This window comes from Salvelinus fontinalis, chromosome 1 (genome assembly GCF_029448725.1).
Source record: "Salvelinus fontinalis isolate EN_2023a chromosome 1, ASM2944872v1, whole genome shotgun sequence".
NCBI lineage: Eukaryota > Metazoa > Chordata > Actinopteri > Salmoniformes > Salmonidae > Salvelinus > Salvelinus fontinalis.
In genome coordinates this window covers 6,263,434-6,278,337 of record NC_074665.1, presented here as the reverse complement: position 1 = coordinate 6,278,337, position 14,904 = coordinate 6,263,434, and the positions used below count along the sequence as shown (strand labels likewise).

Below are 14,904 nucleotides of genomic sequence, written 5' to 3'. Positions count from 1 at the left end.
TGAGTTCTAATGCTGGAGTTGTTTAAACACTGCTCCTCTGTCCTTGAACCTTGAGGTGTCATCGTGCACTGTACACACACACACACACACACACACACACACACACACACACACACACACACACACACACACACACACACACACACACACACACACACACACACACACACACACACACACACACACGGGGACGAGAGGGCAGCAGCCACGCTGGCGTTTAATATCTTACCGTTAGACATCCCATCAGGCTCTGCTCAAAGGGTCGTTGGAAGGCCCGGGGGTCACCGCACCAGTCCAGCAGCTCTGTTGCTGCCGTTTGGAAATTGGCAGGGTTCTGTAAGTGCTAAGGAAGAAAAGGAAGTACAAACATAAAGGAAAGGTCATTAGGGGTCAAATAACAGACAAAATGTCAAAGGTCACAAACACATATTTGTCAATGAGGTTACAGGAGCGGATTATTAGTGCATTTAACCTAGATAATTATATGTAACCAGAAAATATAATATTTCATAGTATACTATAATATTATTCTATAGCAGTTATATAGTATGTAGATTAATGTATAGAATAATAGCGTACATACATCATATTATTCAACCTGCTATAAAAGAGGGAGAGAGAGAGAGACAGAGAAAGAGGGAGAGAGAGAGAGACAGAGAGAGAGAGAGACAGAGGAAGAGAGACAGAGAGACAGAGAGAGACAGAGAAAGAGAGAGATAGAGAGAGACCGAGACAGAGAGACAAAGACAGAGACAGATACAGAGAGAGAGAGAGAGAGAGAGAGAGAGAGAGAGAGAGAGAGAGAGAGAGAGAGAGAGAGAGAAGAGAGACAGAGAAAGAGAGACAGAGAGACAAAGACAGAGACAGAGAGAGAGAGACAGAGAGAGAGAGAGACACAGAGAGAGTGAGAGAGAGAGAGACAGAGAGACACAGAGAGAGAGACAGAGAGAGAGAGAGACAGAGAGAGACAGAGAGAGAGAGAGACACAGAGAGAGTGAGAGAGAGAGAGAGAGAGACAGAGAGACACAGAGAGAGAGACAGAGAGAGAGAGAGAGAGAGAGACAGAGAGAGACACAGAGAGAGTGAGAGAGAGAGAGAGACAGAGAGACACAGAGAGAGAGACAGAGAGAGAGAGAGAGAGAGAGAGAGAGAGACAGAGAGAGAGAGAGACACACAGAGAGAGAGACACAGAGACACAGAGAGAGAGAGAGAGAGAGACACAGAGAGAGAGACAGAGAGAGAGAGAGAGAGAGAGAGAGAGAGAGAGAGAGAGAGAGAGACAGAGAGAGAGAGAGAGACACAGAGAGAGAGAGAGAGAGAGACAGAGAGAGACAGAGAAAGAGAGAGATAGAGAGAGACCGAGACAGAGAGACAAAGACAGAGACAGATACAGAGAGAGAGAGAGAGAGAGAGAGAGAGAGAGAGAGAGAGAGAGAGAGAGAGAGAGAGAGACAGAGAGAGAGAGACAGAGAAGAGAGACAGAGAAAGAGAGACAGAGAGACAAAGAGAGAGAGAGAGAGACAGAGAGAGAGAGAGAGACAGAGAGAGTGAGAGAGAGAGAGAGAGACAGAGAGACACAGAGAGAGAGACAGAGAGAGAGAGAGACAGAGAGAGAGAGAGACACAGAGAGAGTGAGAGAGAGCGAGAGACAGAGAGACACAGAGAGAGAGAGACAGAGAGAGAGAGAGAGAGAGAGAGACAGAGAGAGAGAGAGAGACACAGAGAGAGAGACAGAGAGAGGGAGAGAGAGAGAGAGAGAGAGAGACAGAGACACAGAGAGAGAGACAGAGAGAGGGAGAGAGAGAGAGAGAGAGAGAGACAGAGACACAGAGAGAGAGACACAGAGACACAGAGAGAGAGAGAGAGAGAGAGTCCGTGTTACCAAGGACACAGTAACAGTAAAATGACAGGGGCCGAATCAATAAAACAATGAAAAGCACTAAATGCAAACATTTTTTTTTACTAATATATTTAATCACCATATGAGATAAACATAAAGAATGCAGAACACATCCAATATTCTCCCAGAACATTGTGTTAATACAGTGGTACATTGTGTTAATGCAGTGGTACATTGTGTTAATGCAGTGGTACATTGTGTTAATGCAGTGGTACATTGTGTTAATGCAGTGGTACATTGTGTTAATGCAGTGGTACATTGTGTTAATGCAGTGGTACATTGTGTTGATGCAGTGGTACATTGTGTTAATGCAGTGGTACATTGTGTTAATGCAGTGGTACATTGTGTTAATGCAGTGGTACATTGTGTTAATGCAGTGGTACATTGTGTTAATGCAGTGGGACATTGTGTTAATGTAGTGGGACATTGTGTTAATGCAGTGGTACATTGTGTTAATGCAGTGGTACATTGTGTTAATGCAGTGGTACATTGTGTTGATGCAGTGGTACATTGTGTTGATGCAGTGGTACATTGTGTTAATGTACATTGTGTTAATGCAGTGGGACATTGTGTTAATGCAGTGGTACATTGTGTTAATGCAATGGTACATTGTGTTAATGCAGTGGTACATTGTGTTAATGCAGTGGGACATTGTGTTGATGCAGTGGTACATTGTGTTGATGCAGTGGTACATTGTGTTGATGCAGTGGTACATTGTGTTAATGTAGTGGTATATTGTATTAATGCAGTCGTACATTGTGTTAATGCAGTGGTACATTGTGTTAATGCAGTGGGACATTGTGTTAATGCAGTGGGACATTGTGTTAATGCAGTGGTACGTTGTGTTAATGTAGTGGTACATTGTGTTGATGCAGTGGTACATTGTGTTAATGCAGTGGTACATTGTGTTAATGCAGTCGTACATTGTGTTAATGCAGTGGTACATTGTGTTAATGCAGTGGTACATTGTGTTAATGCAGTGGTACATTGTGTTAATGCAGTGGTACATTGTGTTAATGCAGTGGTACATTGTGTTAATGTAGTGGTACATTGTGTTAATGCAGTGGTACATTGTGTTAATGCAGTGGTACATTGTGTTAATGTAGTGGTACATTGTGTTAATGCAGTGGTACATTGTGTTAATGCAGTGGTACATTGTGTTAATGCAGTGGTACATTGTGTTGATGCAGTGGTACATTGTGTTGATGCAGTGGTACATTGTGTTGATGCAGTGGTACATTGTGTTAATGTACATTGTATTAATGCAGTGGTACATTGTGTTAATGCAGTGGTACATTGTGTTAATGCAGTGGTACATTGTGTTAATGTAGTGGTACATTGTGTTGATGCAGTGGTACATTGTGTTAATGTAGTGGTACATTGTGTTAATGTAGTGGTACATTGTGTTGATGCAGTGGTACATTGTGTTAATGCAGTGGTACATTGTATTAATGTAGTGGTACATTGTATTAATGTAGTGGTACATTGTGTTAATGTAGTGGTACATTGTGTTAATGTACATTGTGTTGACGCAGTGGTACATTGTGTTAATACAGTGGTACATTGTGTTAATGTAGTGGTACATTGTGTTAATGTAGTGGTACATTGTGTTAATGCAGTGGTACATTGTGTTAATGTACATTGTGTTAATGCAGTGGTACATTGTGTTGATGCAGTGGGACATTGTGTTGATGCAGTGGTACATTGTGTTAATGCAGTGGTACATTGTGTTAATGCAGTGGTACATTGTGTTAATGTAGTGGTACATTGTGTTAATGTAGTGGTACATTGTGTTGATGTAGTGGTACATTGTGTTAATGCAGTGGTACATTGTGTTAATGTAGTGGTACATTGTGTTAATGTAGTGGTACATTGTGTTAATGTAGTGGTACATTGTGTTAATGTAGTGGTACATTGTGTTAATGTAGTGGTACATTGTGTTAATGTAGTGGTACATTGTGTTAATGTAGTGGTACATTGTGTTAATGTAGTGGTACATTGTGTTAATGTACATTGTGTTAATGTAGTGGTACATTGTGTTGATGCAGTGATACATTGTGTTAATGTACATTGTATTAATGTAGTGGTACATTGTGTTAATGTACATTGTGTTGACGCAGGGGTACATTGTGTTAATGTAGTGGTACATTGTATTAATGTAGTGGTACATTGTGTTAATGTACATTGTGTTGACGCAGTGGGACATTGTGTTAATGTACATTGTGTTAATGTAGTGGTACATTGTGTTAATGTAGTGGTACATTGTGTTAATGTAGTGGTACATTGTGTTAATGTACATTGTGTTAATGTAGTGGTACATTGTGTTAATGTAGTGGTACATTGTGTTAATGTAGTGGTACATTGTGTTAATGTAGTGGTACATTGTGTTAATGTAGTGGTACATTGTGTTAATGTAGTGGTACATTGTGTTAATGTACATTGTGTTAATGTAGTGGTACATTGTGTTGATGCAGTGATACATTGTGTTAATGTACATTGTATTAATGTAGTGGTACATTGTGTTAATGTACATTGTGTTGACGCAGGGGTACATTGTGTTAATGTAGTGGTACATTGTATTAATGTAGTGGTACATTGTGTTAATGTACATTGTGTTGACGCAGGGGTACATTGTGTTAATGTAGTGGTACATTGTATTAATGTACATTGTGTTAATGTAGTGGTACATTGTGTTAATGTACATTGTGTTAATGTAGTGGTACATTGTGTTAATGCAGTGGTACATTGTGTTAATGCAGTGGTACATTGTGTTGATGCAGTGGTACATTGTGTTAATGTACATTGTGTTGATGTAGTGGTACATTGTGTTGATGTAGTGGTACATTGTGTTGATGTAGTGGTACATTGTGTTAATGTAGTGGTACATTGTGTTAATGTAGTGGTACATTGTGTTAATGTAGTGGTACATTGTATTAATGTACATTGTGTTAATGTAGTGGTACATTGTGTTAATGCAGTGGGACATTGTGTTAATGTACATTGTGTTAATGTAGTGGTACATTGTGTTAATGCAGTGGTACATTGTGTTGATGCAGTGGTACATTGTGTTGATGCAGTGGTACATTGTGTTGATGCAGTGGTACATTGTGTTGATGCAGTGGTACATTGTGTTGATGCAGTGGTACATTGTATTAATGCAGTGGGACATTGTGTTGATGTACATTGTGTTAATGTAGTGGTACATTGTGTTAATGTAGTGGTACATTGTGTTAATGCAGTGGTACATTGTGTTGATGCAGTGGTACATTGTGTTGATGCAGTGGTACATTGTGTTAATGCAGTGGTACATTGTGTTAATGTACATTGTGTTAATGTAGTGGTACATTGTGTTAATGTAGTGGTACATTGTATTAATGCAGTGGTACATTGTGTTAATGTAGTGGTACATTGTATTAATGCAGTGGGACATTGTGTTAATGTACATTGTGTTAATGTAGTGGTACATTGTGTTAATGTAGTGGTACGTTGTGTTAATGCAGTGATACATTGTGTTAAGACAGTGAGGCTCAGTAAAGCTGTTCCTCTGGTTCTGTACATCAGTAAAGCTGTTCCTCTGGTTCTGTACATCAGTAAAGCTGTTCCTCTGGTTCTGTACATCAGTAAAGCTGTTCCTCTGGTTCTGTACATCAGTAAAGCTGTTCCTCTGGTTCTGTACATCAGTAAAGCTGTTCCTCTGGTTCTGTACATCAGTAAAGCTGTTCCTCTGGTTCTGTACATCAGTAAAGCTGTTCCTCTGGTTCTGTACATCAGTAAAGCTGTTCCTCTGGTTCTGTACATCAGTAAAGCTGTTCCTCTGGTTCTGTACATCAGTAAAGCTGTTCCTCTGGTTCTGTACATCAGTAAAGCTGTTCCTCTGGTTCTGTACATCAGTAAAGCTGTTCCTCTGGTTCTGTACATCAGTAAAGTTGTTCCTCTGGTTCTGTACATCAGTAAAGTTGTTCCTCTGGTTCTGTACAGCATATCTGAGTCCCGACTGGAACCCTAGTCCCTATATAGTGATCTGCACTACTTTTGACAAGGGCCCGTAGTGTAAAAGTAATGCATTATGTAGTGTATAGGGTGCCATTTGGTCTGCAGACCATGTAGGTGACAAAGAGACTAAAGGAGGACAACTCCAGGTGACAGAGAGACTAAAGGAGGACAACTCCAGGTGACAGAGAGACTAAAGGTGGACAACTCCAGGTGACAGAGACTAAAGGAGGACAACTCCAGGTGACAGAGACTAAAGGAGGACAACTCCAGGTGACAGAGACTAAAGGAGGACAACTCCAGGTGACAGAGATTAAAGGAGGACAACTCCAGGTGACAGAGACTAAAGGTGGACAACTCCAGGTGACAGAGACTAAAGGAGGACAACTCCAGGTGACAGAGACTAAAGGAGGACAACTCCAGGTGACAAAGAGACTAAAGGAGGACAACTCCAGGTGACAAAGAGACTAAAGGAGGACAACTCCAGGTGACAGAGAGACTAAAGGTGGACAAAGAGACTAAAGGAGGACAATTCCAGATGACAAAGAGACTAAAGGAGGACAACTCCAGGTGACAGAGAGACTAAAGGAGGACAACTCCAGGTGACAGAGAGACTAAAGGAGGACAACTCCAGGTGACAAAGAGACTAAAGGAGGACAACTCCAGGTGACAGAGACTAAAGGAGGACAACTCCAGGTGACAAAGACACTAAAGGTGGACAACTCCAGGTGACAAAGAGACTAAAGGAGGACAACTCCAGGTGACAGAGACTAAAGGAGGACAACTCCAGGTGACAGAGAGACTAAAGGAGGACAACTCCAGGTGACAAAGACTAAAGGAGGACAACTCCAGGTGACAGAGAGACTAAAGGAGGACAACTCCAGCTGACAGAGACTAAAGGAGGACAACTCCAGGTGACAAAGACTAAAGGAGGACAACTCCAGGTGACAGAGAGACTAAAGGAGGACAACTCCAGCTGACAGAGAGACTAAAGGAGGACAACTCCAGGTGACAGAGAGACTAAAGGAGGACAACTCCAGGTGACAGAGAGACTAAAGGAGGACAACTCCAGCTGACAGAGACTAAAGGAGGACAACTCCAGCTGACAGAGACTAAAGGAGGACAACTCCAGGTGACAGAGACTAAAGGAGGACAACTCCAGGTGACAGAGAGACTAAAGGAGGACAACTCCAGGTGACAAAGAGACTAAAGGAGGACAACTCCAGGTGACAAAGACTAAAGGTGGACAACTCCAGGTGACAGAGACTAAAGGAGGACAACTCCAGCTGACAGAGACTAAAGGAGGACAACTCCAGCTGACAGAGACTAAAGGAGGACAACTCCAGCTGACAGAGACTAAAGGAGGACAACTCCAGGTGACAGAGACTAAAGGAGGACAACTCCAGGTGACAGAGACTAAAGGAGGACTACCCCAGGTCACAATGAGACTAAAGGAGGACAACTCCAGGTGACAGAGACTAAAGGAGGACAACTCCAGGTGACAAAGAGACTAAAGGAGGACAACTCCAGGTGACAAAGAGACTAAAGGTGACAAAGAGAACAGCAGATCAGGCAGAGAATGTCACTATGTCAGTCTCACAGTCAGTCACTCACAACACGACCACATTGTCTCACCTCACTTAAGAGATCCAGGGCTAATTTAAAAAAAACAACAGATGTCATTTTCAATGTGATTAAATCCCAATAAGGCATCTCTCCTCTCCTATCCTCTCTGAAGCAGTGCATTGCCTTTCTGCTGAGAGATTATACCCACACGCTGCTTCTTCCTTTGTGCTGTGTTTGCCAGGTTACAAATCAGAAACTCGGTGCACAGGCTCAGCAGCATCAAAAGGCACATAGTACAGCTCGTCATGTTGAACAGAGCTGCTTGCTTTGATTCCATCTCCTCCACACACACCTGGGTTCAGTCAGTATTCAACATCTTTCCATACTATCAGGTGTTTGCTCAAGCCTGCACGAAGGGCCAGGTGGACGGGGGTTTGCTTTGTAGATTTACAGTTCTATTCTATCGGTACACCTGAGCCAGACGGGCTCAATCGAGCCCAGATAAAGAATTTGAAATGATTTCTAATACTATTTAAACCCAGGCGTGATCCTCTCCTCTGTAAGAGACAGGAAACGGGGGGGAAAAGCAGCAGACTAGTTACAGTCAGAAGGTCTTTCTTCTTCTCTTTAGGTGGCAGTAGAGGTCAGCATTTTGATTCGCCTCCAAATCCATTTGTAAAAGGCATCGTTTGACAAGGGCCAGATGAAGGGCCAGTCTTGTTTATTTCATGTGGAATCCTAGACCATTTCCCTGCAGAGTAAATCTTTGTTCAGGGTAGGGGCAGGTGTGTGTGTGTGTGTTTACTGTGTGTGTGTGTGTTTTCTGTGTGTGTGTGTGTGTGTGTGTGTGTGTGTGTGTGTGTGTGTGTGTGTGTGTGTGTGTGTGTGTGTATACGTGTGTGTGTGTGTATACGTGTGTACGTGTGCGTGTGTGTGTATACGTGTGTACGTGTGTGCGTGTGTGTGTGTGTGTGTGTGTGTGTGTGTGTGTGTGTGTGTGTGTGTGTGTGTGTGTGTGTGTGTGTGTGTGTGTGTGTGTGTGTGTTTGTGTGTGTACTGTGTAAGTGAAGGGGGTTAAGAGAATGTGCATCCTGCTGTTGGATAGAGTCAGCTCTGGAAAAACTCACATTCAGAGATGCTAAATATAGATTAGACTGGAAGATAAACACACACTCAGTCAGTGTACCGAGAGAGAGAGAGAGGAGAGAGGAGAGAGAGGGAGGAGAAGAGAAAGAGTGAGAAAGAGGGAGGAGAAGAGAAAGAGGGAGAAAGAGGGAGGAGAAGAGGGGAAGTAGAAAGATAAATATATATAGAGATAAGGAGGAATTGTTTGGAGGGATATGTTATGTATAAAGGAGGTAAAAAAATAAAACACCATTATCATTGTGGCTTGCAGTGATTACTGCTCAACATCATTATCACTGTGGCTTGGAGTGATTACTGCTCAACATCATCATCACTGTGGCTTGGAGTGATTACTGCTCAACATCATTATCACTGTGGCTTGGAGTGATTACTGCTCAACATCATTATCACTGTGGCTTGGAGTGATTACTGCTCAACATCATTATCACTGTGGCTTGGAGTGATTACTGCTCAACATCATTATCACTGTGGCTTGGAGTGATTACTGCTCAACATCATTATCACTGTGGCTTGGAGTGATTACTGCTCTTTGCACTCAGAACAATTGGTCACCAAGTGTGTTAATGGCTGCTGCTCTTGCTGTGCTCGCTTGGCACTGCCACTTCGCAGATGTTCCCTCTTCTCCAGCCAAAACCCACCAATCAAGCCTAACTAGTGGCCAAGAGACATAGCCACTATCCCCTGGGCGGGAGAGTACTCCAACATGTAAACACACTCCAGACCAGCCAGAGAAACACAGAGAGACACAAAGAAAGGCTGGCTGATACTGTCATGTATGTCGAGGGATGCAGCCGCCTTAAAGAGAGAATGATTGACAAGTTATTGTGTATTAGACTGTGTCAAGGGTTTAATAATCAACATTTCATCTATTATCCATTCATAACATCTCATCTATTACCCTTCATAACATCTCATCTATTACCCTTCATAACAACATCTCGTCTATTACCCTTCATAACATCTCATCTATTACCCTTCATATCAACATCTCGTCTATTACCCTTCATAACATCTCATCTATTACCCTTCATAACAACATCTCGTCTATTACCCTTCATATCTCGTCTATTACCCTCCATAACAACATCTCAACTATTACCCTTCATATCTCGTCTATTACCCTTCATAACATCTCATATATTACCCTTCATAACAACATCTCATCTATTACCCTTCATATCTCGTCTATTACCCTTCATAACAACATCTCGTCTATTACCCTTCATATCAACATCTCATCTATTACCCTTCATAACAACATCTCGTCTATTACCCTTCATAACATCTCATCTATTACCCTTCATAACAACATCTCATCTATTACCCCTTCATAAAAACATCTCATCTATTACCCTTCATATCAACATCTCGTCTATTACCCTTCATAACAACATCTCGTCTATTACGCTTCATAACATCTCATCTATTACCCTTCATAACATCTCGTCTATTACCCTTCATAACATCTCATATATTACCCTTCATAACATCTCATCTATTACCCTTCATAACATCTCATCTATTACCCTTCATAACAACATCTCGTCTATTACCCTTCATAACAACATCTCGTCTATTACCCTTCATAACAACATCTAATCTATTACCCTTCATAACATTTCATATATTACCCTTCATAACAGCATCTCGTCTATTACCCTTCATAACAACATCTCAACTATTACCCTTCATAACATCTCATCTATTACCCTTCATAACAACATCTCAACTATTACCCTTCATAACATCTCATCTATTACCCTTCATAACAACATCTCATCTATTACCCTTCATAACAACATCTCAACTATTACCCTTCATAACAACATCTCATCTATTACCCTTCATAACATCTCATCTATTACCCTTCATAACATCTCATCTATTACCCTTCATAACATCTCATCTATTACCCTTCATAACATCTCATCTATTACCCTTCATAACAACATCTCATCTATTACCCTTCATAACATCGCATCTATTACCCTTCATAACATCTCATCTATTACCCTTCATAACAACATCTCATCTATTACCCTTCATAACATCTCATATATTACCCTTCATATCAACATCTCATCTATTACCCTTCATATCTCGTCTATTACCCTTCATAACATCTCATCTATTACCCCTTCATAACAACATCTCATCTATTACCCTTCATAACATCTCATCTATTACCCTTCATAACATCTCGTCTATTACCCCTTCATAACATCTCATCTATTACCCTTCATAACAACATCTCATCTATTACCCTTCATAACAGCATTTCATATATTACCGATTCATAACATCTCATCTATTACCCTTCATAACATCTCATCTATTACCCTTCATAACAACATCTCATCTATTACCCTTCTTAACAACATCTCGTCTATTACCCTTCTTAACAACATCTCGTCTATTACCCTTCATAACATTTCATCTATTACCCTTCATAACATCTCATATATTACCCTTCATAACAGCATTTCATATATTACCGATTCATAACATCTCATCTATTACCCTTCATAACATCTCATATATTACCCTTCATAACAACATCTCATTTATTACCCTTCATAACATCTCATCTATTACCCTTCATAACATCTCATCTATTACCCTTCATAACATCCCATCTATTACCCTTCATAACAATATCTCGTCTATTACCCTTCATAACATCCCATCTATTACCCCTTCATAACATCCCATCTATTACCCCTTCATAACAACATCTCATCTATTACCCTTCATAACAACATCTCGTCTATTACCCTTCATAACATCCCATCTATTACCCTTCATAACATCCCATCTATTACCCCTTCATAACAACATCTCATCTATTACCCTTCATATCAACATCTCGTCTATTACCCTTCATAACATCTCATCTATTACCCTTCATAACATCCCATCTATTACCCTTCATAACAACATCTCGTCTATTACCCTTCATAACATCTCATCTATTACCCCTTCATAGAAACCTCTCATCTATTACCCTTCATATCAACATCTCGTCTTTTACCCTTCATAACATCTCATCTATTACCCTTCATAACATCTCATCTATTACCCTTCATATCAACATCTCATCTAGTACCCTTCATAACAACATCTCATCTATTACCCTTCATATCATCATCTCATCTATTACCCTTCATAACATCTCATCTATTACCCTTCATAACATCTCATCTATTACCCTTCATAACAACATCTCATATATTACCCTTCATAACAACATCTCATATATTACCCTTCATAACAACATCTCATCTATTACCCTTCATATCTCATCTATTACCCTTCATAACATCTCATCTATTACCCTTCATAACATCTCATCTATTACCCTTCATAACAACATCTCATCTATTACCCTTCATAACAACATCTCATCTATTACCCTTCATAACAACATCTCATCTATTACCCTTCATAACAACATCTCATCTATTACCCTTCATATCAACATCTCGTCTATTACCCTTCATAACATCTCATATATTAAACTTCATAACATCTCATCTATTACCCTTCATAACAACATCTCATCTATTACCCTTCATATCAACATCTCGTCTATTACCCTTCATAACATCTCGTCTATTACCCTTCATAACATCAAATCTATTACCCTTCATAACATCTCATCTATTACCCTTCATAACAACATCTCGTCTATTACCCTTCATAACATCTCATCTATTACCCTTCATAACAACATCTCATCTATTACCCTTCATATCAACATCTCGTCTATTACCCTTCATAACATCTCATATATTACCCTTCATAACATGTCATCTATTACCCTCCATAACAACATCTCAACTATAACCCATTCATAACATGTCATCTATTACCCTTCATAACAACATCTTGTCTATTACCCTTCATAACATCTCATCTATTACCCTCCATAACAACATCTCAACTATAACCCATTCATAAAATGTCATCTATTACCCTTCATAACAACATCTTGTCTATTACCCTTCATAACATCTCATATATTACCCTTCATATCTCGTCTATTACCCTTCATAACAACATCTTGTCTATTACCCTTCATAACATCTCATATATTACCCTTCAAATCTCGTCTATTGCCCTTCATATCAACATCTCATCTATTACCCTTCATATCTCGTCTATTACCCTTCATATCAACATCTCATATATTACCCTTCATATCTCGTCTATTACCCTTCATATCAACATCTCATCTATTACCCTTCATATCTCGTCTATTACCCTTCATATCAACATCTCATATATTACCCTTCATATCTCGTCTATTACCCTTCATAACAACATCTCGTCTATTACCCTTCATAACATCTCATCTATTACCCTTCATAGCAACATCTCATCTATTACCCTTCATATCAACATCTCATCTATTACCCTTCATATCTCGTCTATTACCCTTCATAACAACATCTCATCTATTACCCTTCATAACATCTCATATATTACCCTTCATAACATCTCATCTATTACCCTTCATAACATCTCATCTAATACCCTTCATAACAACATCTAATCTATTGCCCTTCATAACATTTCATATATTACCCTTCATAACAGCATCTCGTCTATTACCCTTCATAACAACATCTCAACTATTACCCTTCATAACATCTCATCTATTACCCTTCATAACAACATCTCAACTATTACCCTTCATAACATCTCATCTATTACCCTTCATAACAACATCTCATCTATTACCCTTCATAACAACATCTCAACTATTACCCTTCATAACAACATCTCATCTATTACCCTTCATAACATCTCATCTATTACCCTTCATAACATCTCATATATTACCCTTCATAACATCTCATCTATTACCCTTCATAACATCTCATCTATTACCCTTCATAACAACATCTCATCTATTACCCTTCATAACAACATCTCATCTATTACCCTTCATAACATCTCATCTATTACCCTTCATAACAACATCTCATCTATTACCCTTCATAACAGCATTTCATATATTACCGATTCATAACATCTCATCTATTACCCTTCATAACATCTCATCTATTACCCTTCATAACAACATCTCATCTATTACCCTTCTTAACAACATCTCGTCTATTACCCTTCTTAACAACATCTCGTCTATTACCCTTCATAACATTTCATCTATTACCCTTCATAACATCTCATATATTACCCTTCATAACAGCATTTCATATATTACCGATTCATAACATCTCATCTATTACCCTTCATAACATCTCATATATTACCCTTCATAACAACATCTCATTTATTACCCTTCATAACATCTCATCTATTACCCTTCATAACATCTCATCTATTACCCTTCATAACATCCCATCTATTACCCTTCATAACAATATCTCGTCTATTACCCTTCATAACATCCCATCTATTACCCCTTCATAACATCCCATCTATTACCCCTTCCAAACAACATCTCATCTATTACCCTTCATAACAACATCTCGTCTATTACCCTTCATAACATCCCATCTATTACCCTTCATAACATCCCATCTATTACCCCTTCATAACAACATCTCATCTATTACCCTTCATATCAACATCTCGTCTATTACCCTTCATAACATCTCATCTATTACCCTTCATAACATCCCATCTATTACCCTTCATAACAACATCTCGTCTATTACCCTTCATAACATCTCATCTATTACCCCTTCATAGAAACATCTCATCTATTACCCTTCATATCAACATCTCGTCTATTACCCTTCATAACATCTCATCTATTACCCTTCATAACATCTCATCTATTACCCTTCATATCAACATCTCATCTATTACCCTTCATAACAACATCTCATCTATTACCCTTCATATCAACATCTCATCTATTACCCTTCATAACATCTCATCTATTACCCTTCATAACATCTCATCTATTACCCTTCATATCAACATCTCATCTATTACCCTTCATAACAACATCTCATCTATTACCCTTCATAACATCTCATATATTACCCTTCATAACATCTCATATATTACCCTTCATAACATCTCATCTATTACCCTTCATAACATCTCATATATTACCCTTCATAACAACATCTCATCTATTACCCTTCATATCAACATCTCGTCTATTACCCTTCATAACATCTCATCTATTACCCTTCATAACAACATCTCATCTATTACCCTTCATATCAACATCTCATCTATTACCCTTCATAACATCTCATCTATTACCCTTCATAGCAACATCTCATCTATTACCCTTCATATCAACATCTCATCTATTA

The 14,904-nt window shown here is 39.4% G+C and overlaps 1 protein-coding gene across 2 annotated transcripts in view; it reads right to left on the bottom strand.

Moving 5' to 3' along the window:
• The window catches only part of LOC129867891 (zinc finger MIZ domain-containing protein 1-like), a 470,202-nt gene that overhangs the window by 160,349 nt on the left and 294,949 nt on the right, over positions 1–14,904 (bottom strand). For both annotated transcript variants that reach the window (XM_055941400.1, XM_055941484.1), the window contains exon 4: positions 230–343. In XM_055941400.1, coding sequence (XP_055797375.1) covers positions 230–343 — 114 coding nt within the window. The remainder of the gene's footprint in view (positions 1–229; positions 344–14,904) is intronic.